The sequence below is a fragment of the Poecilia reticulata genome, chromosome 8 (genome assembly GCF_904066995.2).
Source record: "Poecilia reticulata chromosome 8, P_reticulata-male-v2, whole genome shotgun sequence".
NCBI lineage: Eukaryota > Metazoa > Chordata > Actinopteri > Cyprinodontiformes > Poeciliidae > Poecilia > Poecilia reticulata.
The window spans coordinates 61104-88260 of record NC_088837.1 but is presented as its reverse complement, the minus strand read 5'-3'; the positions used below and the strand labels follow the sequence as shown (position 1 = coordinate 88260).

At 40.4% G+C, this 27157-nt stretch overlaps 1 protein-coding gene, 2 long non-coding RNA genes and 1 other non-coding gene across 4 annotated transcripts in view; 1 reads left to right on the top strand and 3 right to left on the bottom strand.

The window, feature by feature from the left end:
* Positions 1-27157, top strand: part of LOC103468219 (uncharacterized) — a 352500-nt gene that overhangs the window by 284991 nt on the left and 40352 nt on the right. The window lies entirely within an intron of this gene.
* On the bottom strand, positions 854-3986 carry hoxb13a (homeobox B13a). The gene is made up of 2 exons (XM_008415120.3): positions 2430-3986; positions 854-1519 (listed from the first exon to the last, which is right to left on the bottom strand). Exons 1-2 carry the CDS (start codon positions 3151-3153, stop codon positions 1272-1274), a joined length of 972 nt encoding a protein of 323 aa, XP_008413342.1. The 5' UTR covers positions 3154-3986; the 3' UTR covers positions 854-1271.
* eve1 (even-skipped-like1) lies at positions 12876-13877 on the bottom strand. The gene is made up of 3 exons (XR_014088442.1): positions 13320-13877; positions 13146-13214; positions 12876-12966 (listed from the first exon to the last, which is right to left on the bottom strand). It is a non-coding gene; the product is annotated as an even-skipped-like1 (transcript).
* Positions 16125-19674, bottom strand: LOC145552408 (uncharacterized). Its single transcript, XR_014088441.1, has 3 exons — positions 19200-19674; positions 16518-16869; positions 16125-16424 (listed from the first exon to the last, which is right to left on the bottom strand). It is a non-coding gene; the product is annotated as an uncharacterized LOC145552408 (long non-coding RNA).

Sequence of the window (27157 nt, the reverse complement as noted above, 5' to 3'; positions counted from 1 at the left end):
TATACCAAATCATAGTATTCAGAAAGCTGTTGGAAGCTTTGTGTCATTGTCAATTATTCTGATTTTTTAGACCAAAACAGCAAGAACGTTTTTTTCAATCAACCTGAAAGAAATGCTCCCATTTTTATTTCTTAGGGTTCGGGTTAGACATGAAAACATACATAAAAGCCATAGAAACCAGGCCTTTATTAGTATGTAGTTATTTTTTATTCATTTATTTTAATTATTTATTTTCTACTAACACTACTAATAAAGACTAATTTACGTTTTTATATATATATTTTAGACTGGGAAGACATTTTCATTAATCTAGACCAGTCTAGTCATTAATAGTTTTGTAACTAATTGTTCCTCCTGTGAATGTTGCAAAGGAAGCTGCAGTCTGGAAATTAATAATGTGGAGCTTTTGGTGTTTGGCTCTAAACAACAAGTTCTAAAATTTAGTTTACAACTGTGATGGAAAGACAAAAGAACGAAACGTTTCCTTGAAATTAATTAATGATTAACATTTCTGAAAGTACTGACGACGGTAGACACACGCACACACACGCACACATGCGATATATATATACAGTTAATATATACATATATGATATATGTGTGTGTGTGTGTGTGTGTGTGTGTGTGTGTGTGTGTGTGTGTGTGTGTGTGTGTGTGTGTGAGCTCATATATGTGATCATTTTAATCTGCTCGCGCTTAGTGATTCATCACAACTTTCAGAATTTGAACGGATCCTGACTCGGTTGTATTTCACAGCGTTCTCTTGGTTTGAATGCATCTTAATTCAAATGAACGAATAACACTAAAAGTTCAGACTGATGATCTTATCTAGTTATACCTCAGTGATGACATATTGGGGTTACAGGAATTTATTAGGTGTTAAAGTTTGTTGCGATAACTGCTTTCCTCTATTGACAATGTACAAAGCATACCACTATACACCGAGCTACAGTATATCTGAGCACCGACCACACGAACAGCTGAGAAAAACTAACATCTACAGGGAGTCACTTGAAAGCAGGCAGAAAGCGGAAGTATTTACAAAGTGCCTCCAAGAAGGTTCATCTGAAGGCTTTGATTACATTTTTTGAGCTTTTTCATTTTTATTTGAGTACATTAGTCCCTCACAGTCCCCCTTCCGGTAGCCAAGTTCCGTCATTTTATTCTCATGTTTTCTCTTGTGTATTTTAGGTTCACCCCACTTCTCTTTGTTTTATAATATGGTAAACACTGAAGTCCGGAATAAAATCCACAGAGCTGAAAGCTGTGTGCTACTGCGCGCTGCTTTTCACTTTGGCAACGAACTTCTTCTCCTTCACTCGCCTGTTCTGGAACCAGATGGTTATCTGGCGCTCAGAAAGGTTAGTCACGGCCGAGATCTTCCTCCTCTTGTCCTTCGTGATGAACTTGTTGGCTGCATATTCCTTCTCCAGTTCTTTGAGCTGGACCTTTGTGTACGGTATCCGCTTCTTTCTCCCCCGGCGGAAAGGCGAGCCTTCGTGTTGGTGCACCACCACATCTGGTGAAAAGCATAAGAGAGACAGGACTCAAGATTTAAGGACGACGTTCCACAGATCAGGATATTTCCGAGTTACACTAGGAGTGTGAATTACAGAAGATTATAAATGCTGGAAATGTACGGTGTTCATTCACCGTACATTTCCTCCTCGTGAATGAACAAATCTGCATCAAACAGGTTTGTATCCGTCTGGTACTCAGACGGGAACCATGTTCAACTTAAATGCGGCCTCGCTAAGAGTAAACATCGAAGCACTTTCTCCCAGCTGTGTTTCTTTTGTATTTAACATATATATGAAAGAAAGAAATGATTTTATATGTAACTGTTACTATGTTACATGTTAAGGAAATAAAATATGTTATATAATTTTCTTATTTGTTGTGATAGAAGTTGCACTGAAGAGATAACATTTTTTTAAAGAAAATACAAAGACATGTTTGATGAGACTTAATATCCGAGTTAAAATAATCATCATAAAAACATGATCAGTAACATGGATCTAAATGAAAGTTATTTAATAATATCCTCTTCAGAAAAATGAAGCGGAAACAGTTTTTTTAATTCAACAGCTGAAGTCTAGAGATAGATAGATAGATAGATAGATAGATAGATAGATAGATAGATAGATAGATAGATAGATAGATAGATCTTAAAACAATAAGAAGTTTAATAAAGTCAGTTTAATGACCACCACCATAATAATAATAATAATAATAATAATAATAATAATAATAATAATTCAAGACTTGTATTCTTATTTTATGAATATGTTAGGATTAAATAAACAGCAGCATTGATTGTATTCTGTGTTGCTGTTCTAAACATTATAATTCCTCTGCTGAACGCTGTAGACTGCTAGGCTAGTCAAATGCTAACACAGTAACTGAAGAATAAAAGCTCCAGAAATTACCAGCAAGAGCGGTCTTCCAGAGGTGTCCAGCCTGTGCCTGGTCCTTTGAGCAGTACATCTGCCCTCCCCAGCCGTTGGTCAGAGCCCATGGCTGGTAGCTGTCCATGGGAAGAAGGGTTTCATGGCGTGGATTTCCGCTACCAAGTGTTTGGACAACTGATACGTCCAGATAGCTGGCCATGGACTGATAGGGGTTGGCATAGCCGTGGTAAAATGTGAACTCCTTGGCCCGGTGGTTTGGGTACTCGTCAGGGTTCACTGTAGTATCCATGTACTGCGAGCTGAGCGCAGCTCCAGTCGCCTGTGTGCATGATTTAATAGAGCTTCTTCCCATCCTGCAGGGATAGTAACTGTTGCCAAAGTAACTGTATGGTAACGCCGTTGCAGCCGATGAACTCTGGTGCGGCACGGCAGCTGCGGGGCAGGGTCCGGCCCCGCATTGTTTTCCTGATGCAGTAGTCTCACTGGAGCTTGAGGTGGAAACGTCCACTGTAGAGTAACCAGCTGAGGAATGCACCAGGTTAGAGGCGTGTCCTCCGAAAGCGGCCGCAGCCGCAGAATGGGCCATGAGGTTGCGGCACTGACTCGCCGCAGTGGCTACAGCAAAGTTTCCGCTGCCCACCAGACCCTCCATGTTCTTGTTGAGGTCTTCTAGGTTGCTGTCATATACAAACATCACAGTCTCCGCTGGCCAGCGAGAATTTAGACCCAGGGAGGTTTTCATATGTCTTTCCACACTATGGCTTTTGATTTCACAGTCTCCTTTCAAACTCTAACTGCTCTTGAACTGCAAGAACATTTAGAAAATGAGGAGGGACTCATCTAACGGCTGTTGCTCTCCCGAACATGCAGATTTAATAAATTTACGTGATGAACGCGTCCATGGTCTTTCAGAAAGTGTGGTCGCTCAAAGACAAAGACTCCCTGTACCCGACCAGAACTCTGGTTTCATCTCTACAGAAGCCTTGACGCAACAAACCCCCTGGACCGAGAAATGGACTTCCATTGGCTGAGAGCTACTGGTCACATGATTGAAGAGGAGCGAAGAGAGCCGAGCGAAATTATTTGGAGCTGTCAATCACAGGAAAATATTTTAACAAGGCTGAAGTCTGACACGAGCGGGACTTAAGCAGATGCGTAGCGCTTTCTGAGCGCGCGATGTCATCATGTCAGACAGTCTCTCGTGTCCTCTGGTTCCCACAAACATCAGTTTTAGTCTCTGTGGTTCTCAATTCAAGCATGTCCGAGAAAGAAAGAAAGAGAGAAAGAGAGAAAGAAAGAAAGAAAGAAAGAAAGAAAGATTGTAATCTAAACAATTTAGAAGAGAATCTATGTCTTAGCACTATGATAGGTTAATGCCAGTCTCCTTTCCTCTAATTCTTGAATGCAAGCAGATTAAGTGTTCAGGATTTTAAATAATGCGAACAATTGTTAGAACATTTACGGCGTTAAAAAGGTCCTAGGTTGAAACACGAAGGGCGTTATCCCAGCTTCTCCCAACATTCCACATATCTTACACACACACACACACACACACACACACACACACACACACACACACACACACACACACACACACACACACATTATTTATTTATTTATTTATTTATTTATTTATTTATTTATTTATTTATTTAATTAATTAATTAGTTCTCGTGATGAACTAAATAAATACATTAATTAAAATTAGGACACTGGTTGATTTCCAGGAGTCCCGATGTAATACGTATTTTCTGCCTGAGACTTTCAGACTTTTTAATTAATAAGTTTTGAGTTTTAAATGAATATATTTTCAGCAGTCTCTTAAGGAATGAGTGTGTGTGTAATTAAGACTATTACTGCTCATTGGTATTTATTGTCTAGTGCTTTTTATTGTTTTTATTTTATTTTTTGCTTATTTGTTTATCGCTGGGACAAAGAAATGCCTCCTTCTTGGATCAATGTCTAAAACATGTTTATGTTTTTTGCTTCATGTTGTCTGCATAAATACTCTACGAAGTTGATATACAATCTCTCTCATCATTATTAAAATAAGATCTAAAACGTGTCACACACATGAAAGCCATGAAATCCTCTCAGAATCGGTTAAATACTGAAGCAGTGTTGACGTGATCTTTATGCTCTTTTTTCCTTAAGTGAATAAATGACCATAAAACACTCTATGCTGCTCAAAATGGTATGACATTTTTTTCACCGTATATGTGCAGAATTGCTTGTGGCCTAAAGAACTTTATCAAACGAAAGAGTGAAATTAATTTTCTACATAAATTTCAAGACTATTCTACTTTCTTATGAATTAATTAACCTCATCGGGTATTAGGATGCCAGCTGCCTTCATGTAAAACAAGGGATATAATTAATCTTACCCACAGCCTTGATAAACGGTGTGGTAATATATTTCATGTTGAACTGATGGATTACGGAAAATGGCAATGCACGTCTGAATTTCTGCTTTAACCAAACAGTAGTCGAGCTGCTTTAACGGCCTGATGTCGGGTTGTCTAAGGCGACCTTTGCGCGCGCATATTCAAACCACCCAGCCCGTCTCTGCGCTGTGGTGTGATCTGGCTGCCCCCGGAGTCAAGGTCAGGTTTAATGACCTTAATGACTAGAGAGGGGGAGCTGCAGACTGAGGGACACGCAGATGCCAACTGAGCTCAAGTTCAAGGCCACCGCACACCTGGGAACATCTTCAGAGCCTCAGAGCTGAGTGTTGTAGCAGTAGCTGCTGCCGCTCTAATGAACATGCACTGTCAGTAACAACTGGCCATATAACTGCTAAAATCATTACGGCCTGCGTAATGATTTTACGCAGGCAGTAATGATTGTGGTGCCTTATGGGGAAACATTCCACCACAGGAATGTTTCCCACGAGAACTCATCTAAAAAGTCAACGGCCATAAAATATATTGTTCTTTAAATAAGAAAAAAAATGTTTTTATTGTAATCTCTAAACTTTATAAGCTCACTTCCCAGTCCAGCATTTTTTAAATTAAAATGAGTGGTTCAGATCGATCAGACTCTTTGAGCCTCAGAGAGAACTTTAACCAGATTAAACTAATGAGTAAATATAACAGCGATTATCAGATCAACAAGGTAAATGTTTCTAAAACGGTTCCCAGAAAGACCACAAGCCGAGTCCGTTGCAAAAAAAGCAGCATTATATTTGTAATATCTTCATGGATGCGTTCCTTCTATTTATGTAAGGTATGTATGTATGTATGTATGTATGTATGTATGTATGTATGTATGTATGTATGTATGTATGTATGTATGTATGTATGTATGTGTGTGTGTGTGTGTGTGTGTGTGTGTGTGTGTGTGTGTGTGTGTGTGTGTGTGTGTGTGTGTGTGTGTGTGTGTGTGTGTGTGTGTGTGCGTGCCTGCATTTATTTATTTATTTATTTATTATTTTGTGCTTTGTGCTTGTATTTTTTTTATTATTACTATTCTTTTGGTGTTTTTCTTTTTTACTCAGACACTGTGTGTCAGAGAAAGGGCAGCTCAGAAATCCGTGTGGTTTTTAAATCAACTAGTAAATATGGGACATCTCGTTACTAGCGTTGAAACAAGAGATAATCACTTTCTCTTGGCCTCTATAGCCTGAACATGAAGAACAATTAAAAATGAGTAGTTCTGGGGGGGTTTCTCTTAATAAAGCAGAACTTTTTCTATCAGGCCTTAAACCTCCAGACACAGAAGATTCATGTTTTCTTCACTAAAGCACACAGACTTATCAAAACCTCCGTCTTTGTTAATCTCTGTATATGATGACCATTCATTCATTCATTCATTCATTCATTCATTCATTCATTCATTCATTCATTCATTCAAATTATTTTACATAAGGCCAACTGTATTTCCATAAATTTTGATTCTTTTTTTTGTGTGTGTACCGTGTGAATTGTTTTGGGTTAAGTGTGAAATTGCCAAAAAATAGTCTGTATAAGAGTAAAGGAGAACTGTAAACCCCACAACATGGCTTATATCAGCTGCTAATGTGCCATTTCGTTGTAGAACTATTTCGGTCTGATACATTTTGTTCTGGTTCTTACAGCTATTCAAATCAAACATGAAGGGTACAAAACAATTCAATTCAATTCAATTCAATTCATTTTAAGTACTTAGAGCCATTTCACAAGTGTCGTCAAATCATTCATTGACGCATTCCAAATGATCCGAGTTTCACAACACAAATTCCAGCATGCGATTCAACATCAGGTTAATATGGAAGAGTTTCGAAAAGTAAACAGTTACATACAAGATATCTTGTGTATTCTTAAGACATATATATTTACATGTGTGTGTGTGTGTGTGTGTGTGTGTGTGTGTGTGTGTGTGTGTGTGCGTGTGTGTGTGCGTGTGTGCGTGTGTGTGTGTAAACCACTAAGAGGTCTACAATAAAGATATTTTGTGACTTTTAGGCTTTGTCTGCTCTTCAAACTGCATCTTTTGCCCAGGCAAAGTTACTCAGTCAGCTTTTGCTGTTCTGGATGGTTTTGGTCATTTTTACACTCACTTTTTTTGCTAGTTTGTATTTTGGTGCTCTTGTTCATATAAAATAGATACACAGTTTACCTGAAACAAGTGAATTCAAATTTAGACCCAAAGGCCCCGTGACATACATATACTTTGAATTTGTAAAAAAAATAAATAAATAAAAATTAAAAAATCCCTACAGGGATACCTATCTTTGTTTTTCTCTGCTTTAAAATGCTTTTATTTCCAAAAACTAGACATTAACATGTTTTAAATTCTTCTTCCTGTTAAAAAAAATAGTGGACAATTAGAGAAACAGAAGCGAAGTAAAAGCTGGAGAGGAGAGACGTTCAGGGCCTCTGACAGCTCTGCATTAAGACCGATCGAACTTCTCCGGTGAAATTACACCATTGGGACCAACTGAGATAGTTGACCGGCATTTCCTAACCGGAATCACCTCCCTGGCATTTGGGGAGTGGCCAGAACCCCCACTGCTCTGCTGCCTGCGTTTTCAATCACAAACCTGCAAGATGTTTACATGATTTATACAACATGTTCTTGCTGTATAAATTGATGATGGAGCCCAGGTACACTTGCAAAAGATCTTGTGCATCCTGGAATATGGGAATCGTGATGACAGGGTTTAGTGACAAAGGAGATAATAAAATTTGTATTTACAGGCAAGACAAGAGCGGCGGAACAAAGACACACCAAAAACAAAAAGAAAAAAGAAAAAGAAAAGAAAAGAAAAGAGAGAGAAAGAAAGAAAGAAATCAATCATGACCCGGCCCAAAGGTGTGGATGTGGCTTAACAGTTGTTGATGTTGAATAAGGAGCCAAACCAAGTTTGAGTTTGAACATCTTTGTTCAAGTCCATTTGGACTGGACACACTGGCTAAAATCTGGACATTCAGTCTGAGAAGAAGAAAACAAGAATATTTGTATGTTGGAGATTGCGGGTAATTTCTTAGCTTCCTACTTCCATTTCGTACATTTTGTGTAAAACCAAAATATCTTCGAATTGACCTCCTGCTGATATTTATTGGAGGTGTGTTACCACATTTAGAGTGGATTATATGAAGTTTCTTACTGATTGATGAGAAAAAGCCCAGAAAAGATGGCTTAATTCCCTACTGAAAAAGTGAAATGCTAAACGAATCACGGAATGGTAAATGACGAATTACACAGCGCTGGATGACTTTGGAGTAGCAGATTTTAAAATCGCGGGGGTTCATAACAGCGTTCAGACATATCAGCGTTAGTAATGTCCGAATTGCTAGCTTCTTTTGTGGAACGATAGTTTGTTACAGTACCTGGCTAAAATAGTTGCCGTGGATGTAAACTCATTATTACTCAAATAGAACAATCATTTACATTTTGTTTTGTGAAGAAAACATTCTGCAATTCGATAAAAAGAAATCCTAAAATGTTGCATCATGGAGCAACACATTCTGACGTTCATAAAATATATAAAGACTTAAAATAAATGTTTCATGGCTGTAACATAAACTTAAAACTGCATAAAAATACGACCTGTATTTGTTTTAACAAAAATCATCTGGTCTGTGACACCATAATCTCAATACGCGAGACTGAAATTCACGAATAAAGCTTGAATTTTTATTTTCTATATTATTTGTGTTTTAGAATTTTTTAAAAGCACTTTAATAAGTATTTTGTTCAGTAATGTTCTTAGCATACATTTGCACAGAAGATGTTTGAATTACATAACGAATATTGAAATATTTTATAATTAGCATGTAGCCTTTTGTTCCCGGTCCATCACAGCAGCTTCTCAATTAAGTGCCACTAAAAATATTCATACTCTTGGACGTTTTAAAAATTGTCGTTTTTGACACACAGAACTCTTTAATGTCAAAGTGAAAAACTAATTTGTACAATGTTCAATATTTTTTAACACAAAATAAGTGATTGCATAAATCTTCACTCCTTCACCCATCACTACATGAAGAAAAGAGAACACTCCAAGCCAATCAGAGAAATGATTACTGAAAACTACAAGTCAAGGTGATGGAAACAAAAAAAAACCCTCATCACTGAACATCCCTTGGAGTTCAGTTAAATCCATCGTCACAAAATGGAAAGAATATGGCACTTGTGTCCTCACAAACTGACAGTGCAACAAGGAGGAGACCATTGAACGAAACATCAAAAGCTGCAGCTCTGCTGAAGGAGATGAGAGAACTCTGTTTACAACCAGGTTGGTTATTCCCAACCTCGACATCTGTCTCCCAGCTTCCTGACTATGCTAGCAGCTAAAGGAGACCACCCTCTGCTGTTGCAGACAATGCAATAGCAGAGGATATCATTAGATCAGTTGTTGCTAACCTACCAGACACAACAACACAATGCATTTGTGGCAATGTGTAGTGATTTTAATAATTCTTCACTCTCTGCTACACTTGCAATGTTTCAGCAGTTTGCCAGCTCCTGTGAATGGTTTTTATAGAGAGAAAACAAGATGCTGAATCTGCGACAGACTGGCGACCTGTCCAGGGTGACCCCGCCTCTCGCCCGGAACGTTAGCTGGAGATAGGCACCAGCACCTCCCGACCCCACTAAGGGACAAGGGTGTATAGAAAATGGATGGAATCTGTTTAACACAGAAGTTTTTTTTTCTTTTTTGGTATACTGTAAGAAAACATTCAATAGAAATTCATTATATTTGAATGACCAAATGAAAGTTTGGACTTTTTTTGGCAGATTATGTATGATGTTCTTTTCCTAACATGACCCATAGGAGGGAGGCTTGTACAACAGTCCACAGCTCAGGTTATCATCTTGGGCAAATGCATAACACATTGTTTTTATGATGTAAAGCACTTTGAAATGCCTTGTTACTAAAATGTGATATTCAAATAAAATTTGTTTGATTGTATATAATGCAAATATGGCTGTGTTAATTAAACTAGTTCTTTGTGGTGTATAACTGTTAAACTGTTAAAATTAGTTAATACAATTTTACCAATGCTTTACGAAATATTTCGTCCTATTTTATGAATTGTTATTAATATCGCCACGTTCTACAAACAAACAAGGCAATTAGTCCAGTTTTTGTTGTGTATTGAAGGTTTTGAAATGACAGAGGCTGCAGTGTGCCACAGGAAAGAGAAAATAATGCTGATAAGCTGGTGTAAACAACTTTAAATTCTGCTTTTCCTCGCTCTCTGTGTCAGCTTTATTCTACACACAGACCCATTTCCATGGCAACCAACACAACATCTTCGCTAACTCCCTAAGGATAGAGTAATATATTGACCCGAATGCCCTGCACTATAGTTAGCTTCCTGTTTTCGGAGCAGTCTTCAGTTCACTTGCATTCATACTGCATTCAAACAGCACCAGAGTTCACTTCAACCAAAACAGACCTAGGTTTTTAGGTGAACAAGAGTTCACATTTTAATTTGGATCAAGTTTGATTGCCCATTCACACCTCCCCAAACAAACTAAAGTTTTATTAAAGCGGACGATAGAGGGCAGGTGTGAATGCACTCTATCTAATTTGGGACTGAATAGCTTTGTTCACTTTCTCTGTTGATATTTCTAAAACTACAGGTAGACTACAATTCTAATTTGTTCACAACTTTTGCTCTTGTTTCCTGAGTGGTACGGGCGACATTGAACTAGAGGCAATCCTTGTAAATAGGAGAAAGTGAGATTGTAATCAAGCAGAACAGCCTAAGAAGGCAATAGCCAGATGGCATAAGTTGTGAATTGGTGCTATAGACATAAACTGAACTGAATCTGAGTTGAAAATAATTTAATTGAAGACAAAATATGTTTAGTTATGAATTCTGGCCAAAGTAAAGCCTGATTTTCTTCCTAAGGATATTAAAAGATTGATTTCTGGTTTTACATTAACTTGCCTAGATTATTACAATTTGATTTATGGGGGGTTAGATCAGGCATCTCTTCATTGCTTATAGCTTGTACAAAATGCTGCTGTTAACAAGAAATAAAAAATGGGAACCCTTTCAATTCTGGCTTCACTCTACTGGGTTCCTGTATGTTAAAGGAGTGATTTTAGATTTTTTTTCAACTGGCTTTTAAGGGTCTTAATGATCTTGCCTCATCACATTTATGGGTTCTTCTAAAACAGCATGCATCCACTACAGAACCCATAACCAGGCGCCATCTTACGGAGTCAGAATCGGAGATCTAGAGGTGATTGTGTCTAATTTTAAATCTGAGAAGCACCTTAAATTATATTCTGAACTTTTTGTGAGATAACTCTTGGACTGGATGAGAATTATAAAGGAAACCAGCTGAGTCCTCTCTTTTCTGCTGATTAGAGGCCAACAGAATACTCCACCATAAATACCATACACTGATTTAATCCACCCGCACAGGTGTTCGCAACACCAGCCATTGCTATGCTTGGTTAAACCAGGAGGTGCTCTACATGTGCTCTGTGTAATCATGCCAGACAATACACAGTGAGGTTAAATACAGGTATACACATCTGAACAGAGCTTAGCATGGCAGGACACAGAACAGCTATGATAATAATGTACTTTAATTATGTGGAGCCATAAATGGAGGAGACAGACTGGCATGTCTGCAGTGCAGTGACAAGAAACAGAGGAGTAAATTAACAGTGCTCTAGTAGGAAAATAACATTGGGAAACGATGAAAAGTTATGGGGGACTAAGACTGGCCTAATTAAAAATAAAAGAAGAGATATAAATTTTTTGCTTTGTCTGTTCCTCACACAAGTATTTGTTCTTTTTATATTTTCTCGTCTCCTTTTTGTTTTACTTTTGTTTATGCAATTCTGCCTCATTATGGAAATGAGGAGGGCGGTGTCTTAAGACTTCATCTTTTGCCTATTGGTTGATTAGCAACCAATAGACCAACATGTTGGGTGATTAGCAGCAACTCTGCTTATGGCTTCAGCATTGCTAAAGCCACTAGCAATTCTGATGGCTTCAAAGATGCTGAAGCCATCTTTGTTGATCTCAACAAAGATGGCGACCAGCTTATCAGTGAGCTGGAGCTTAGCAAATGTATTAGAAAATAATGCTACATTATATAAATATATATAATCCATATAAATAAGTCTTTCCTAGTTTGGATGAAACACCTGCTGAAATTGGCTTCTGCTTGAAGCAACTCTAATGAAGTTGCTAAGCTTCAGCTTACTGATAAACTGACTTCCATCTTTGCTGAAGTCAGTCATGCGTAATGCTAAATAACCAATAGGCAGAAGTTGAACCCCTAAGACACCGCATTCCTCTGCCTGCATAAGAAAAGTAAAAAGAGGAGAAGAGGAAATGTAAAAAGAACAATCTTAGTAAACTTCTGAATCTGAAGAAAGGTACAATTATTTTTAAAAATCTATCATTATTCTGTAATCTAACAAATATAAAAAAAAATGGAATCATAACTACCATAAACAAGATGTCAAAAATTGAGGGGAAAAAAACAAATATCCTTAAATAAAATGTTATGTATCTGGTTTTAACTGTGATTGTTTTAGATTCTGATGTCAACACTTCTTCTGCCTTGCTCCTTCTCTTTCAATTATTGCAGTTGTATTTTTTCTTAGATGCATTCACACCTTTTCTTCCCTCTGCTGCAGAGAACCAGTCTGTTTTTTGGCTGCAGAGCTGTTGGCATTAGCATGGCTCAGTCCCTTCATTTCCCACTGAACCTTATGAAGATGTTGTTGTCCCCACTGAGGGCAAAAGGAGCAATGACATGAGACATGATGGTGCATGACGCCAGGTGAGGGATAAACAAGTACTGCTGGTGGAGGCCCCTCCCCAGGTTTGTTGTGTTGTTGGGAGAGGGAGAAATGCTCTTGCTGCTTTATTAGTGCACTGTGTGGACCATGTATCATACCGGAAAAAGTCAATGGAGAATAGTGCTGAAAAGGTAGGTGGGGTAGTTGGGATGTAGAAAACGGGTAAATCAGGTTAGAAGATGGAGAAGCATGACCCATCAGCAGTGTGCCCAGTGGGTTGATGAGTGGGTGAGACCAAGGTAGGGAGTGCCTCTGACGTTTGTCCTTCATACGCCTGTTCTGGAACCACACCTACAAAAGCAGAAAAAAAATATATATATATTAAGAAAAATATTAAGAAATCAAGAAAAACAACAAGTGTAACTATGGTATATATATATATATATATATATATATATATATATATATATATATATATATATATAAGCAGAGTTATATATATATATAACAGCATCATGGACTGCACTAACTTCTTTGAGGACAACACTGTGTCCATCAGTAAGGCACATTGTTTCTCCAAAACAAGCCCTGGATAAATCCTGAAATAAAGGCATTAGAAGATGGTATTTAGATCAGGAAACAAAGAAGAGCTGAGAGCTGTGCTGAAAAAAACGGGAAAAAAAGAGAGATATGGGAATGTCTACAGAAAAAATGACGGAGGTTCAGTTGCAGCAGAAAAGCATCTGTGGGGTTTGGAAGAGCCACAAACTGCCAGCTGCAGGAATCTTGGGTGGGAGAACAACCTAAGGCATTATGTCTGGAAATGTTCTGGATGTTTTGAATCATGTATAGTTTTTTTTCTTCCGTTTGTATTGGTCTTACATATTAAATTCCAGTTTAATATATTTATGCTTGTTGTAATGTGGCAAAATATAGATAAGTTCAAGGGGTATTAATACTTTTGCAATCAACTGTATTTACTTTGGAACTAAATATTTAGTTTTGAAAATAAACATTTAGTTTTGAACCAAAAATTTTGTTTGAAAACTAAATATTTAAGGGCTGCGCAGTTGGTAGCTCTGTTGCCTTGCAGCAAGAAGGTTCTGGGTTCTAGTCCTGGCCCGGGGTCTTTCTGCATGGAGTTTGTTTTATGACATGCTAGATAAATCAAAATATTGTTGTTAATTTTTAACTGTAACTTTACAAATGGCACCTCACAATCCCGCACTAAGCATCAATGAACGGTTTATTCTCTACTGAAAGTCTTAGAAAGCAGTAAATACCTTTATTGTAGTTTCTGGAAGGTTGAGTACTGCGGCCAGTTCGCAGCGCCGAGCCCGGGACACATAACTCTCATTGCGGTACTCCTGCTCCAATCGGGACACCTGATCCCGTGTGAAGGCCGTCCGGTGCCGCCTACTGGGGTCCAGCGAGCCCTGCTGCTGCTCCGGGCTGCTGTACGGAGTGACCACAGCAGCCCGGACTGCTGGCTGTTTGCCTTCTAAAACGACAAAAGCTCAATGATAACCACTGTCTGCTGGAACAGAAGAAAACTATCCTTCACAATCATACCATGAATACATTTTAGAGTGTTTTTTTCTGTTGAGTATGTTTCAATAAGAGCTAGGCTGCAAAATAAAATTGTTTAGTAAGAGACTAATAACAGCAATAAACTACATCCATGTACAAACAAGGTAATTGCATCTGGTAACCTATCAAGTTTACTTCTCGATCTGCTCACTCAGGCTCATCTAGGCTACACAAAAAGTGTAAATCAAAAATCCCATTGGCTTCTCCTCCCAGCTTCATACTGCTCTTATGACAATAGCTTCATTTACTCTGGATAAATTTAAATAGAAATGCGGTCTGTATTTAATCTACTTACGCATAAATTAGTTTTGTGCTCAAAAATAAATCAGAGCACGTATCGCCCTTTGTGTTTATCGCTGTGTGCCTTTCAGGTTAATTTTGTCCCTAATTCAATCTGCGCTTCTAAACCAGTGGAGTGGAAAAACACGCAGCCATATTTATCTACATACCCTACACCAAACCTCTCCACCCCCCACCGGACACACAGACCTCGCCTGTCCCGCTCCTGTCTCCCGTCCTGTAGCCAGCATGCTTTTCCAGATGGAGCAGGATCGGCGCCGCGGCTCTGAGAAGTGTTTAAGGTGTTCAGCGATAAAACCTTTGGTCGCCGTCTCAGTCTTTGTACTTTTGTTGTGGAGAATTAAAGACGTCGTTGTTGACTCGTTGTTCAGACCGCAAACAGACACTTATTGTTTTCATCTGTTTGATGTGTATGAGTTTGGGAGCGAATTATCACTGGTTTACTGTCTCCAAAGAGACCGGCAGATCACGCAGGAGAGGAGTTAGTAATTTAGATAATTTTAAGGTTGCTAGTTTGTAGCTATCTTTTGTTGTCAGGCTACTTCTGTTCTTTCATATTCTTTGCAAATGACATAATTTGGACAACCATTGAAACCCTTTCGAGTTTCATTCATTCACAAACTTTATTCATAGTTTGTATATCCCACTGAGACATTAGGTCTTATTAAGCTTTTGAAGATTTTTTAAGCTTCATATGAGTAAATTAATGCTTATTCTTGGTGGTACCAAATTTTAATCTATTTTATGAGATCTTTGAAAAGATGACGTATGATCAGTTGACCATGTCCCATAACTGTGGACACTGACTCCCTTACTGTTCAGAATTCAGCTCCAGTAGAAATCTGCATAGAATACACCACAACTACAGAGCTTATTATTTTTTTCATTTTTAATGGGATTATATAAAACAGAATAGAATAGAATTTATTGATCCCGAAAAGAAAATTGATTATATTACAATTGATCAATTTTCAAACTAATATTAATAAACCTTTAGCAGATTTTTGTAAATGTCACAATATTAAAATAAAACTGGAAACAAATATTAAAAGAGTCAGAGGTATTCAACAAATGTTCTTTTCATAATTTTAATCTAAAGACAAACAATACAGGGGTGGAAGCCTGTAGGGATGGAAAATGTCAAAGTTTACTGTGTAGCACTAAATGTTGTGGATTCCCAAGTAAAAAAAAAGTATACTTTAGTATACTAAATTTTAACATACTTTAATCGATTTACTTAAACTGTACTATTTTGGAACAACTTTTTTTGTGCTTAGTACACTTTAGTATTTAAATAGTATTAAATTACAATTTATAGTATACTTTAGTATACTATACGCACTTTTTTGGAACAAGTTGTACTTAGTGTACTTAAAGTATACTTTTTAAATATAATATTTCAGAGCTTTATTATTATATTTTGATATAATTATTATATTTTGAGTGTAATAATTCTGTCATAGAATTATATTAAAAATATGTATTTAATATACTTCAAATATATTTTAAATATACTATTAATATATTAGTAATGTATTTAAATTACACTTAATTTTTATTTTGGATTCCCTGCTATTGATAATAAACTATAATTTTAATTACTCATAATTCGTCTTTATTCCTACTTTCCTATTTTGTACATGACATGCATAACTACACTACAGTACTTACATTGTTTTAGGCTACAATTACATGGAAAGATTAATTACACAAGATGCCCAAGGTAATTCAAATATTTTGTTTTATTACCGACATTTTAAAATTGTACAATTTTACTCACAACTTTATGAACTTTACATAAATGATCAGTTTTCACATCAAAAGTGAACACAATGAACATGAAAATTTAAGTGTGACAATAAAACATGAAAGTGAGGATCAACGACAGAACATTCCCGTTCACTGAACCTTACAGGAACCTACACAAAAGAACAATAGAGCAATTAAACAGAGAAAGTATTTGTATTTTAAAGAAGACAGAAAAATGGCAAATAAAAAAAAATAATACTTACAAATTTAAGACGTTGTGGACTCGCCATGTATGTGACATCATAAGAACTTATGATGATTGGGACTGGATGCCTGGGGTGGAAAAACATTTCTAGGTATCGTCTTTGCCTGTTTATGTTAGAAGTAGAAAAAAATAGCCAGCAATGTCATAGAATCAGTTGATGTTGGCATTAACTATGAAGCTGTTTTAAGTGTGGACTTTAGGAGACAAACTACCTTAAAATTTTTCCATCCATGATCTGAACACACTGATCCTTGCAGGGTACCGAGGGGGGCTGGTGGTGCCCATCTCCAGCAGCCATCAGATGAGAGGTAGGGTTAACCCTGGACAGATCACCAGTCTATCACAGGGCCCTGAAAGTCAACAACAAATTAAAAAAATGAAAGATAAATGTTAGATTAACAAGAAGAGAAAAATTCTCTCCAGTTACCTTTAAATCAAATCATGTTTATGAAACACTTGGTGTTGGTAACACAGCAGTTTCTGTTGTTGAAAATGTAGCTAGCTCCTCATTGAAAAAACAAACTTACATCATAAAGAAAATGTGGAGGTTAATCTTCAGAGCTGGTTGGTGATCTGGTGGAGCCAGAGCCTTTTCTGAGACAGGAAAATCTTTAGGTTTTCTAACACCTGATTTCTCTGGCTTCCTCTTTCATCTTCATTTGCTTAGACTGCAAACATATTGTGGTGGGATGGTGTTCCACCCTCCCCCACTCTGTGCACTGGGCACCGTTGATTGGTGGACGGGGCAAATCCCTATATAGTTGGGCGGGCCGCTGCAGGGTGCGTGCGTCCTTGTTTCTCCCACTGTTGCTACGGTCAGCGGCTACATGTCGGCTTGTGGGTTTGGTCGACTCGTCTGCGATCGTAAGTGGCAGTTTTGCTATCCGTGGCTGAGATCATGGTTGGTTTTTGGGTGCTATACCCGTCGTGCGTTTCTGCAGTGTGGCACTGATGGCGTTGCCGGCTGCAGCTGGGGGTTGCTGTGGCATGCGGCTTCTGTCTGGTCCTCACCTGCTGACCCGCTTCCTTCCCAGTTAGGCTGTGTTTCCACCCCTGGGTAAGCTACCTGCTATTTAGCTTTTGATTTGTTTTATTTGGATCCACCGTTAATGGGTTTTCTGTTTCAGGCAACTGATTGTTTGGAGCTGCAGCACTTTGGTCGCTCTGCTGTCTTGTCTTGTCTTGTCTTGCCATTGTTTGTTTGGGCCGCTCTCAACTAAACCCGTTGCCGATTGAGCCGGCTGTGTGGGCGGGGCGTTACTCTTGTGGTCCCATTGAAGGGCATTTGGAAGCGGATGACAACGATTGTTCCATTGTTTGAATTGTTTTTTCTTATAGTTTTGTTTTGTGATTGAAGTACTAATTGTTTTCTTTTTATTTTCTTTTTGCGTTGCATGGTTTCTTTTTGTTTGACATTTCTTTTGCATTGCATGTTTTGTTTTATTTCTTTTGGAATAATTGATCTTGTCTGTCCTTTTTCCTTATGTGTTCCTTTTGTTCCAGGGACCGAGTAGTAGGCCTGAAGCCTCGTTTTTAAAAAGAAATGTTTTAAAGAAGAATTGTTTAAATAAAATATTATGCACTGATAAGTCTGTGTTCGGGTGCATCATGTCATCTTTTAAAAAGATCACCACCTGCTGGTCACATTTGGCGCTGTCAGCAGGATGCACCATTGAATACAAATTTCTTTTGTGTGTGTCTGTTTCGGGTCTTAACCGTTTCTGTGTTTTTATGTACGGTGTAGTAAGACAAGACAGCAGTAGCTATCTAAAGGAAAACCTACCTGTGGGTTCAGGATTTATTTTTCTGGGGGGTTTTTTTCTTTTGGTAGTCTTCCCCTGCAGGCATGGAGGAGGTGGCAGAGCGGCCGGTGGATGGAGTGGGTCAGCAGAATGTGACGGCTGGGGGTTTGCCGGGCGCCTCTGCTTCCCCGGCTGTGGCTGGTGGTGTCATGCCTGCTGGCGCTGTAGTTGCTGAGCGGTTGGTGGTTGTGCCCAGGGACAGTGGTATGTTCGGTGGTAGGACTGGCATTGGGATTGGTGAGTGGATCGAGGGGGCCCAATCGTGTATTCGGGCCCGCCATTTGTCAGCGGCAGATGAGGCTTTCTTTCTCTTTTTTCATTTAGAAGGGGAAGTCACGGAGGAAATAAAGTACCGCACCAGTGCAGGGAGGAATGACCCAGCTTATGTTGTTCAAGGGAAAACTAGCACCCACTGAGCTGTTGAGTCACAACTCAGGTGTGGGAATAGCAGGCTCGCAATTGGCAGCCGCTTCAAAATTGTTGGCATCTTGTCCAGTCGTTAATGTTATGGGCGGTATCTGTGATTTGTTTAGTAGACACTGGGTCCATGGTGTCGACAATCACTGAGAGCTGTTTTTTGGGATATTTTGCATCACTGGGCCGTGATCGCCTTCAGTCATGTCATTGGTTGTGGCTCCTATCAAAGTCTTTCTGTCTGATGGGGCTTAATTAAAACCAGGTTAAGTTTAAGAATAAAAGTATAGGTCGCAACAAACAGCCTCCATGCAGTTATAACATGAAGCTGAATGATTCCTGTTGTAATAATCATACAAGTCACAATAAAATTTATAAAATAATTATTTATGAAACCAAAGTAAGTTATATATCTTTACTGCACTGTTTATAATTAAACGAAGATAATTAATAAGCAAACTTACCACCAGCTAGCAACACTTAGCAGCCTTCATCCCTCCGTGCTCCTTTTGTGACACACATTTCATTTCCATCGGTTGTTGTCCCTTTGTGTTGTCGTCTAACTCGGATTAGGACGTCACCATCTTGAATTTACCAAAATTAGTAACTCAAGGTCCTCTCTACTTTGAAGGCAATATTATGCGAGTAAAAATGGCGAATTTGAACAGCGCTTTTTATCTTCCCTGCGTTCAAGTTTTTCTTCTCTTTGAGGCGTTTTTAAAAATAAATTAAGTGTGCAATACCGCCACCATCTGGTCTGGAGTGTGAACTGGAGCTAATGCCGTTGATTATAAGGTTTTACATCACACATCTGAAAATGGATTGGGTACTTTCTTAAAAATTACATCATGATTATAATTTTTTTTATTGTATGCAATTTTAATAAATAGTCAAAGATTATTAAGGCACTTAAAAATTCATACTTTTTACTTAAAAAGTATGCCTACATATTACATTAAACACACTTTCAAGGTGCCTAAAAAACATACTTCTGCATATGTATTAATTAGTTTTATTTTGTAATCAGGTTGCTGCGTGATGCAGACTTCTGCCCAGGACCCTCTTGAAAATAAGATCTGGATCTCAATGGGGTTCATCTGGTTAAATAAAGAAAATTAAGGCATACAAAATATATATTTTGTTCACTTAAAGTATACTTTTATTTAATATATTAAAAGTGTATTTTGGTACAATTATGTTTAAGTGTGTTTAAAGTTCTAATTTCGAAATTGGTGCAAGTATACTTTTAGTACACTTCAGATATACACTGCTCAAAAAAATAAAGGGAACACTCACATCCTAGATCTGAATGAATGAAATATTCTCATTGAATACTTTGTTCTGTGCAAAGTTGAATGTGCTGACAACAAAATCACACAAAAATCATCATTGGAAATCAAATTTATTAACCAATGGAGGCCTGGATTTGGAGCCACACACAAAATTAAAGTGAAAAAACACACTACAGGCTGATCCAACTTTAATGTAATGTCCTTAAAACAAGTGAAAATGAGGCTCAGTATTGTGTGTGGCCTCCACGTGCCTGTATGACCTCCCTACAATGCCTGGGCATGCTCCTGATGAGGTGGCGGATGGTCTCCTGAGGGATCTCCTCCCAGACCTGGACTAAAGCATCCACCAACTCCTGGACAGTCTGTGGTGCAACGTGATGTTGGTGGACGGAGTGAGACATGATGTCCCAGATGTGCTCAATCGGATTCAGGTCTGGGAAACGGGCGGGCCAGCCCATAGCTTCAATGCCTTAATCTTGCAGGAACTGCTGACACACTCCAGCCACATGAGGTCTAGTATTCTCCTGCCTTTGGAGGAACCCAGGGCCAACCGCACCAGCATATGGTCTTGCAAGGGGTATGAGGATCTCATCTCGGTACCTAATGGCAGTCAGGCTACCTCTGGTGAGCACATGGAGGGCTGTGCGGCCCTCCAAAGAAATGCCACCCCACACCATTACTGACCCACTGCCAAACCGGTCATGCTGAAGGATGTTGCAGGCAGCAGACCGCTCTCCACGGCGTCTCCAGACTCTGTCACGTCTGTCACATGTGCTCAGTGTGAACCTGCTTTCATCTGTGAAGAGCACAAGGCGCCAGTGGCGAATTTGCCAATCCTGGTGTTCTCTGGCAAATGCCAAGCGTCCTGCATGGTGTTGGGCTGTGAGCACAACCCCCATCTGTGGACGTCGGGCCCTCATACCATCCTCATGGAGTCGGTTTCTAACCGTTTGTGCAGACACATGCACATTTGTGGCCTGCTGGAGGTCATTTTGCAGGGCTCTGGCAGTGCTCCTCCTGTTCCTTCTTGCACAAAGGCGGAGGTAGCGGTCCTGCTGCTGGGTTGTTGCCCTCCTACGGCCTCCTCCACGTCTCCTGGTGTACTGGCCTGTCTCCTGGTAGCAACTCCAGCCTCTGGACACTATGCTGAAAGACACAGCAAACCTTCTTGCCACAGCTCGCCATCCTGGATGAGCTGCACTACCTGAGCCACTTGTGTGGGTTGTAGAGTCCGTCTCATGCTACCACGAGTGTGAAAGCACCACCAACATTCAAAACTGACCAAAACATCAGCCAGACAGCATAGGTACTGAGAAGTGGTCTGTGGTCCCCACCTGCAGAACCACTCCTTTATTGAGTGTGTCTTGCTAATTGCCAATAATTTCCATCTGTTGTCTATTCCATTTACACAACAGCAGGGGAAATTGATTGTCAATCAGTGTTGCTTCCTAAGTGGACAGTTTGATTTCACAGAAGTTTGATTTACTTGGAGTTATATTGTGTTGTTTAAGTGTTCCCTTTATTTTTTTATTTTTTTTGAGCAGTGTACTTATAGGTAGTACACTTAATACTTAGTATACTTAAAGTGTACTTTCACAGATTTAAGTATGTTTGAAATATACTAAAGTATACTTTTTTCACCTGGGTTTGATTAGAACATGTTTATTTCAGTTGTTTGAGACTTGACCTGACCTACCCCCAGGGGTGAAAGTAGTTTTAAATTCTTCGGGGTACTGCATCGGACTGTTTAAGCTTTGTTTCTTTTAACTGAATCTTTGCTTCAGTTAAAGGAAGCAAAGATTGGCAGTGGCGGAGCCAGAGGGGGGGCCAGTGCCTCTGCCACAGTTTCCATCCTCTTTTTATCTTCTGCTGCTCCTCTTCTGTTTTTGTGACATGTGCTTCATATGACAGCTTTTTGGGAGCATGTCTGGTCCTGGGTGGGTTTTTTCTTGGAATCAAACTGCTCGGCAGTGAATCTGGCATTCCATGGGGCGCATTTTCTCCTGCTTTATCCCCTTCCTCTTGGCTGGCTTGTTTGTCTTTCTGGTTAGTTTCTCCAAGCTGCAGAGAGGGTCCAGTTTCCTCCATGCTGACTGCATCTGCATTCTGTTGCAGGTCTGCCTCTGAACTTGTCTCATTCAGATCCAAATCTGATTCCTCCTCCTCGGCTGTAAGTTTACTCACCTCCTCTACCAGGATAAACATGCACTGGGTGAGAAGATTTCTGTGAACCACTCTTTCTGGGCCACCATCCTCGGGTTGTACCACGTACACTGGTATATTTGGCTGTTTCTTCACCACAATATAAGGACATGGTTCCCACTTGTCTCCGAGCTTCTGCAGTCCTTCCACATGACATATTTTGACCAGCACCCGGTCCCCTGGGCTGAATACTTGATCCTTTGCTCTTTGATCATAGTATTTCTTTTGTTGTTCCTTGGCAATCCTAGAACTGTGATTAGCCTGTGCATAAGCCTCCAGCAGGCAGTCATGGAGTGTCTGCACATAGTCACTGTAGCTCACTTGGCCATTAGAGGTTGAGGTCCCAAACACCAGATCCACTGGAAGTCTGGGATGTCTCCCAAACATTAAATAGTATGGAGTGTATCCAGTTGAGTCATGTCTCGTGCAGTTGTAAGCATGGGTCATGGCATCCACATATTCATGCCACCTGGGCTTTAGGTGGGGCGGAAGAGTTCCCAGCATATTCATTAGAGTCCAGTTGAACCTTTCAGTGGTCCCATTGCCCTGTGGGTGATATGGAGTGGTGATTAGTGATGCCAGTGATCTTGCATAGTTCTTTTACAATTGCACTCTCAAAATTGCGTCATTGGTCTGCATGGAGCTTTGCTGGGAAACCAAACTGGCAGAAGAAGTTCTTCCACAGAACCTTGACTACAGTGCATGCTTTTTGGTCTTTGGTGGGGTAGGCTTGAGCATAACGAGAAAAGTGATCCGTTACAACAAGCACGTTTTCAATGCCCCCCTTTGACTTTTCCAGGCAGAGAAAGTCTACACACACAAGCTCCATGGGGGCATTGCTGTGGATGCTACAAGAGGAGCTCCAATAGTGCTTGTGGGGGTCTTCCTAAGACAACATCTTTCACACTGCTCACACCATGATTTGACATCCAGGGACATATTTGGCCAGTAGAATCGCTCTCTTATCAGCTGTAGAGTTCTCTCAAAGAAGTTCTCTCAAAGCCTAAATGACCCGAATCATCATGCAGACTAGTTTTAGCCACCACACGCAGCTTCTCTGGCAAGATGAGCTGCTCAATGCGTCCTTTTTGTCCATCTGTGATGCATCTGTATAGGATGCCATCTCTGATCACCAACCTCCTCCACTCTTTTATGGGAAGGCTCCCATGTCTTCCCAGGCCGATCCTCACACTTTGAGGTGGATTTTTGTTATTATTTTTGAAATACAGAACTTGGGCAATAATGGGATCATCTTTCTGTTCTGCATGGATTTGTTGAATCGTCATTGCTGGAAGTGCATCCGTTCCCACATCCAAATACAGCTGATTCACTGTTGGGAAAACACAGCTATCTGGGATCTTTGAACCAGCAGTGTTGTCGACTGTATGCTGGGGCTCTGGAAGCTTTGATTCACTTATCCTGACATGCTAAGGGCATGACTGTAAGATCTGTGTGACTTCTTGGTTGGACATGCGTGAAAGAGCATCAGCATTTGCATTGTTCTGTCCCCTTCTATACTGAATGTCAAACTCAAACGACGACAGCTGGGACACCCATCTCTGCCCCATGGCGTCAAGCTTGGCTGTCGTCATAACATATTTGAGGGGGTTATTATCAGTCAAGACAGAGAAACAATGTCCATAAAGATGGTCATAGAACTTGTCTGTGACAGCTCATTTTAGGGCCAGAAATTCCAGCTTGTGTGCTGGATATCTGGTTTCAGGTGGGCTTAAGCCTCTGCTGGCATAAGCTATGACCCTCTCGACCCCATTCTGAACTTGAGCCAACACAGCACCCAGTCCCTCCCCAGAAGCATCAGTCTGCAGCATGAAAGGTAGGTTGTAGTCTGGATAGCCTAGTATTGGCGCTGTCATCAGTCTACCCTTTAAACGCTCAACGCCTCTTCGCACTCATCAGTCCACAGATAGGGTCGCTCAGAATCAGTGTGTTTATGTGTTTTTCTCTTTTTCTTTCTGGGGTCGCCTGAGGTGAGAAGGTACAAGGGAGCAGCCAGCATGGAGTAACCTTTCACATAGTGTCTGTAGTATCCTGTAAATCCCAATAACTGGAGGACCTCTTTACGATTAGTGGGCGTTTTCCAGTTCTTAACCTTGCTGATCTTCTCTGGATCTGTCTTGATTCCCTCCGCAGACACTATGTGGCCCAGATACTGCACCTCCTTCTTCACCAACTGACACTTTGAGGGTTTTAACTTCAAACCATGTTCTTTCAGTCGATCAAAAACCAGCTGGAGGCATTCCAGATGCTCCTCAAATGTTTTGGAAAATATTATGAGGTCATCAAGATAAATGAGCAGGTGAGTGAAATTCAGATCCCCAAAACAGCATGTCATGAGCCTCTGAAACGTCGACGGGGCATTCTGGAGCCCGAATGGCATTCTGTTGGCCTCAAAAAGCCCCATGGGTGTGCTGAATGCAGTTTTGTGTTTATCAGGTTCTGCCACTTCAACTTGCCAGTAGCCTGACGTGAGATCCAGTGTGGAGAAGTATTTCCTCTGCCTCAATTCGAGGCAGAGAAAATGCATCATTTGTACTGCAGGAATTAAGTTTTCTGTAATCAATACAAAGCCTTAATGACCCATCTTTTTTAGTAACAATCACCACTGGCGATGCATATGGGCTTTTACTCGGCCGGTTAACTCCTGCAGCTTCCATCTCTGTCAGAAGGTTCCTCACCTCTTGCCACTGAGAAGGGGGGATCTTACGATATGGAAGTCGAAACGGCTTTGAGTCTACCAGAGGGATCTCATGCCGCACAGTCTTTGTATGGCCGTAATCCATATAATTCTGGGAGAAGACATCCCCATTTTTCTCCACTAGTTTCCTGAGGAGAGCACGCTGGTCTTCATTTTCCACTGCTGCTCCATCTAAGTCCACTTCAAAACTTGCCACCACTTGACCCAGGCTCAGACAGAGCTATTTTTCCATTTCACCTTGATGTTTGTCTCCGTTTGTGTCAGAGGATTCAACCACTTTGTCCACCAAGAAGGCTGTGGCAAGCTGAGCGTTGGGCTTAATAGTGATGTTTTTCTGTGACACATTCATGACTCTGACTGGAGCATATCCCCTCTTTACATCTGTGAGAACTTTAGCCACCAGTAGGTCTTGGGGGAGCTGGAGTGGAGAAGGGCTTTCAATCAGTGCAGTATACATTTTTTCTGAGGACCTGCCTTAATCCTACATTTCACATCCACTTCTTTACCACTAGGGATGCAGATAGCCCGACCAGTGAAGACAGCAGGGACAACCATGCCGTGCATCTGATCTTCTGTGTTTTCCACCTCCATCACAGCAGAATGCCATTCTGGATGACTCTCTTTAATTTTGTGGAGGAATTCGACACCATAAACTGTTTGTAGGTGACTTTTAGATGCACGGACGACATTGGTTCCTATGAGCAGAGGCTTGAACTGTGGCTTGTGGAATTTGCTGATGAGGGAAATGTGTTTGAGGGTAACTGGGAGGATTTTATACTCGATTCCAGTTTGGACAGCTTGGCCATTTGCTCTTCTTGGTTAAGAGCTAATTTTCTGACAATCTCAGTCAGTTCAGAGAGCTCGGAAGTGCACTGCTGTCCTTCCACCTTCACCGCTGAGCTTTCTGAGGTCATCTACCTGAGTAAATGTCTTCTTTATTTTATTTTGTGGCTGGAACTTCTTTGTTTCTCTGGCCATATTTTGTAACTCAGACTACAGTTCTCTAAAACTCAGTAACATGGGCTTCATGGGAGCTATTCGTGTAAACACCTGTTCATCTATCAGCCCTCTTAAAAACTGACGAGTCAGTTTACTATCTCGATCTGGAAAGGGCCTACCACCCCTCTGGTGTTCTTCCACAGCCCGCAAGATTGCCTCCAGTGCTATGGAATATGAGCATATATTGCTTGGGGGAGGCGTGGATTGATGGTATTTCTCCCAGAGTCATCTAACTGAGGGTCAGGATGGTATGCATACGAGGCAATGGCAGCAGGTGGGGGTCGAGGGATGTATGAGGCAGCTCCTGAGTGGTCATATGTGTTAAACCCCAATGCATGTGGCTGCATGTGCTGTGGTACACCGGCCTGCTCGGGACCAATGTAGTTGGAGGCTCCATATGAAGCAAACTGGGAACTAATTAGAGCTGAATTGGGGGCCCCGGTGTTTGCAGCGGGTATATTTTGTGTTTGTGGTTCCCCCTGGGTGCAACCCTGATAACTAGGTGCAACAGATTGAGAGGGCTGGAATGTGGGTCTGGGCTGGGAGCCTGCTATGGACTGTGCAGCAGGAACAGGATTACTGACATTCGCAGCTGCTGGGGTCCTGAAATTTGGTACAGGGGTCTGGGTAATTGGGTAATGGTTGCCTGTTACTGGGGGGAGCAGAGTAGCTGCACAGCTGGCTATTGGAGGTATTTGAAAGCCTACCTGGATAGGCTGGGGGTGTGGGGTGGAATGTAGGTGGACTGGATAGGTGTGGGTGCTACGTCCCAAAAGCTGCCCTGTCTGGCTTGCTGCACTAACTGAGATGTTTTTTGGAATGCATTGGGATAGTTTTGATGAAAAAGGTGGGCTGGTGCGGTAGGGAGAGGAGGAAGAGACGGTTGCAGGGGGACAGGGTTCTATAGAAGCATAAATGAGGAGGATAAATGAGTTATTATCGCGGGGTAATAAGTCATCTGATTGTGTCTCTGTTGTGTTTGTAGTCTGAATGGTTTAAATGGCTGCTTTCAGTGCAGTTCCATCTTAGCCTTAACAGACATAAACATGCAGTAAATGAATCGATTTTCAATCAGTTTTTTGCACCAAAGCGTTAATAATAATAATCACGTTTTATTATTATAAAACACAGCAAACTAATGGTGGTAGAGGGGCTCACTGGGTTAACTGGGGGAATCTCATCTGTCCGCATATCAATCAAGTCCAAACCTCTT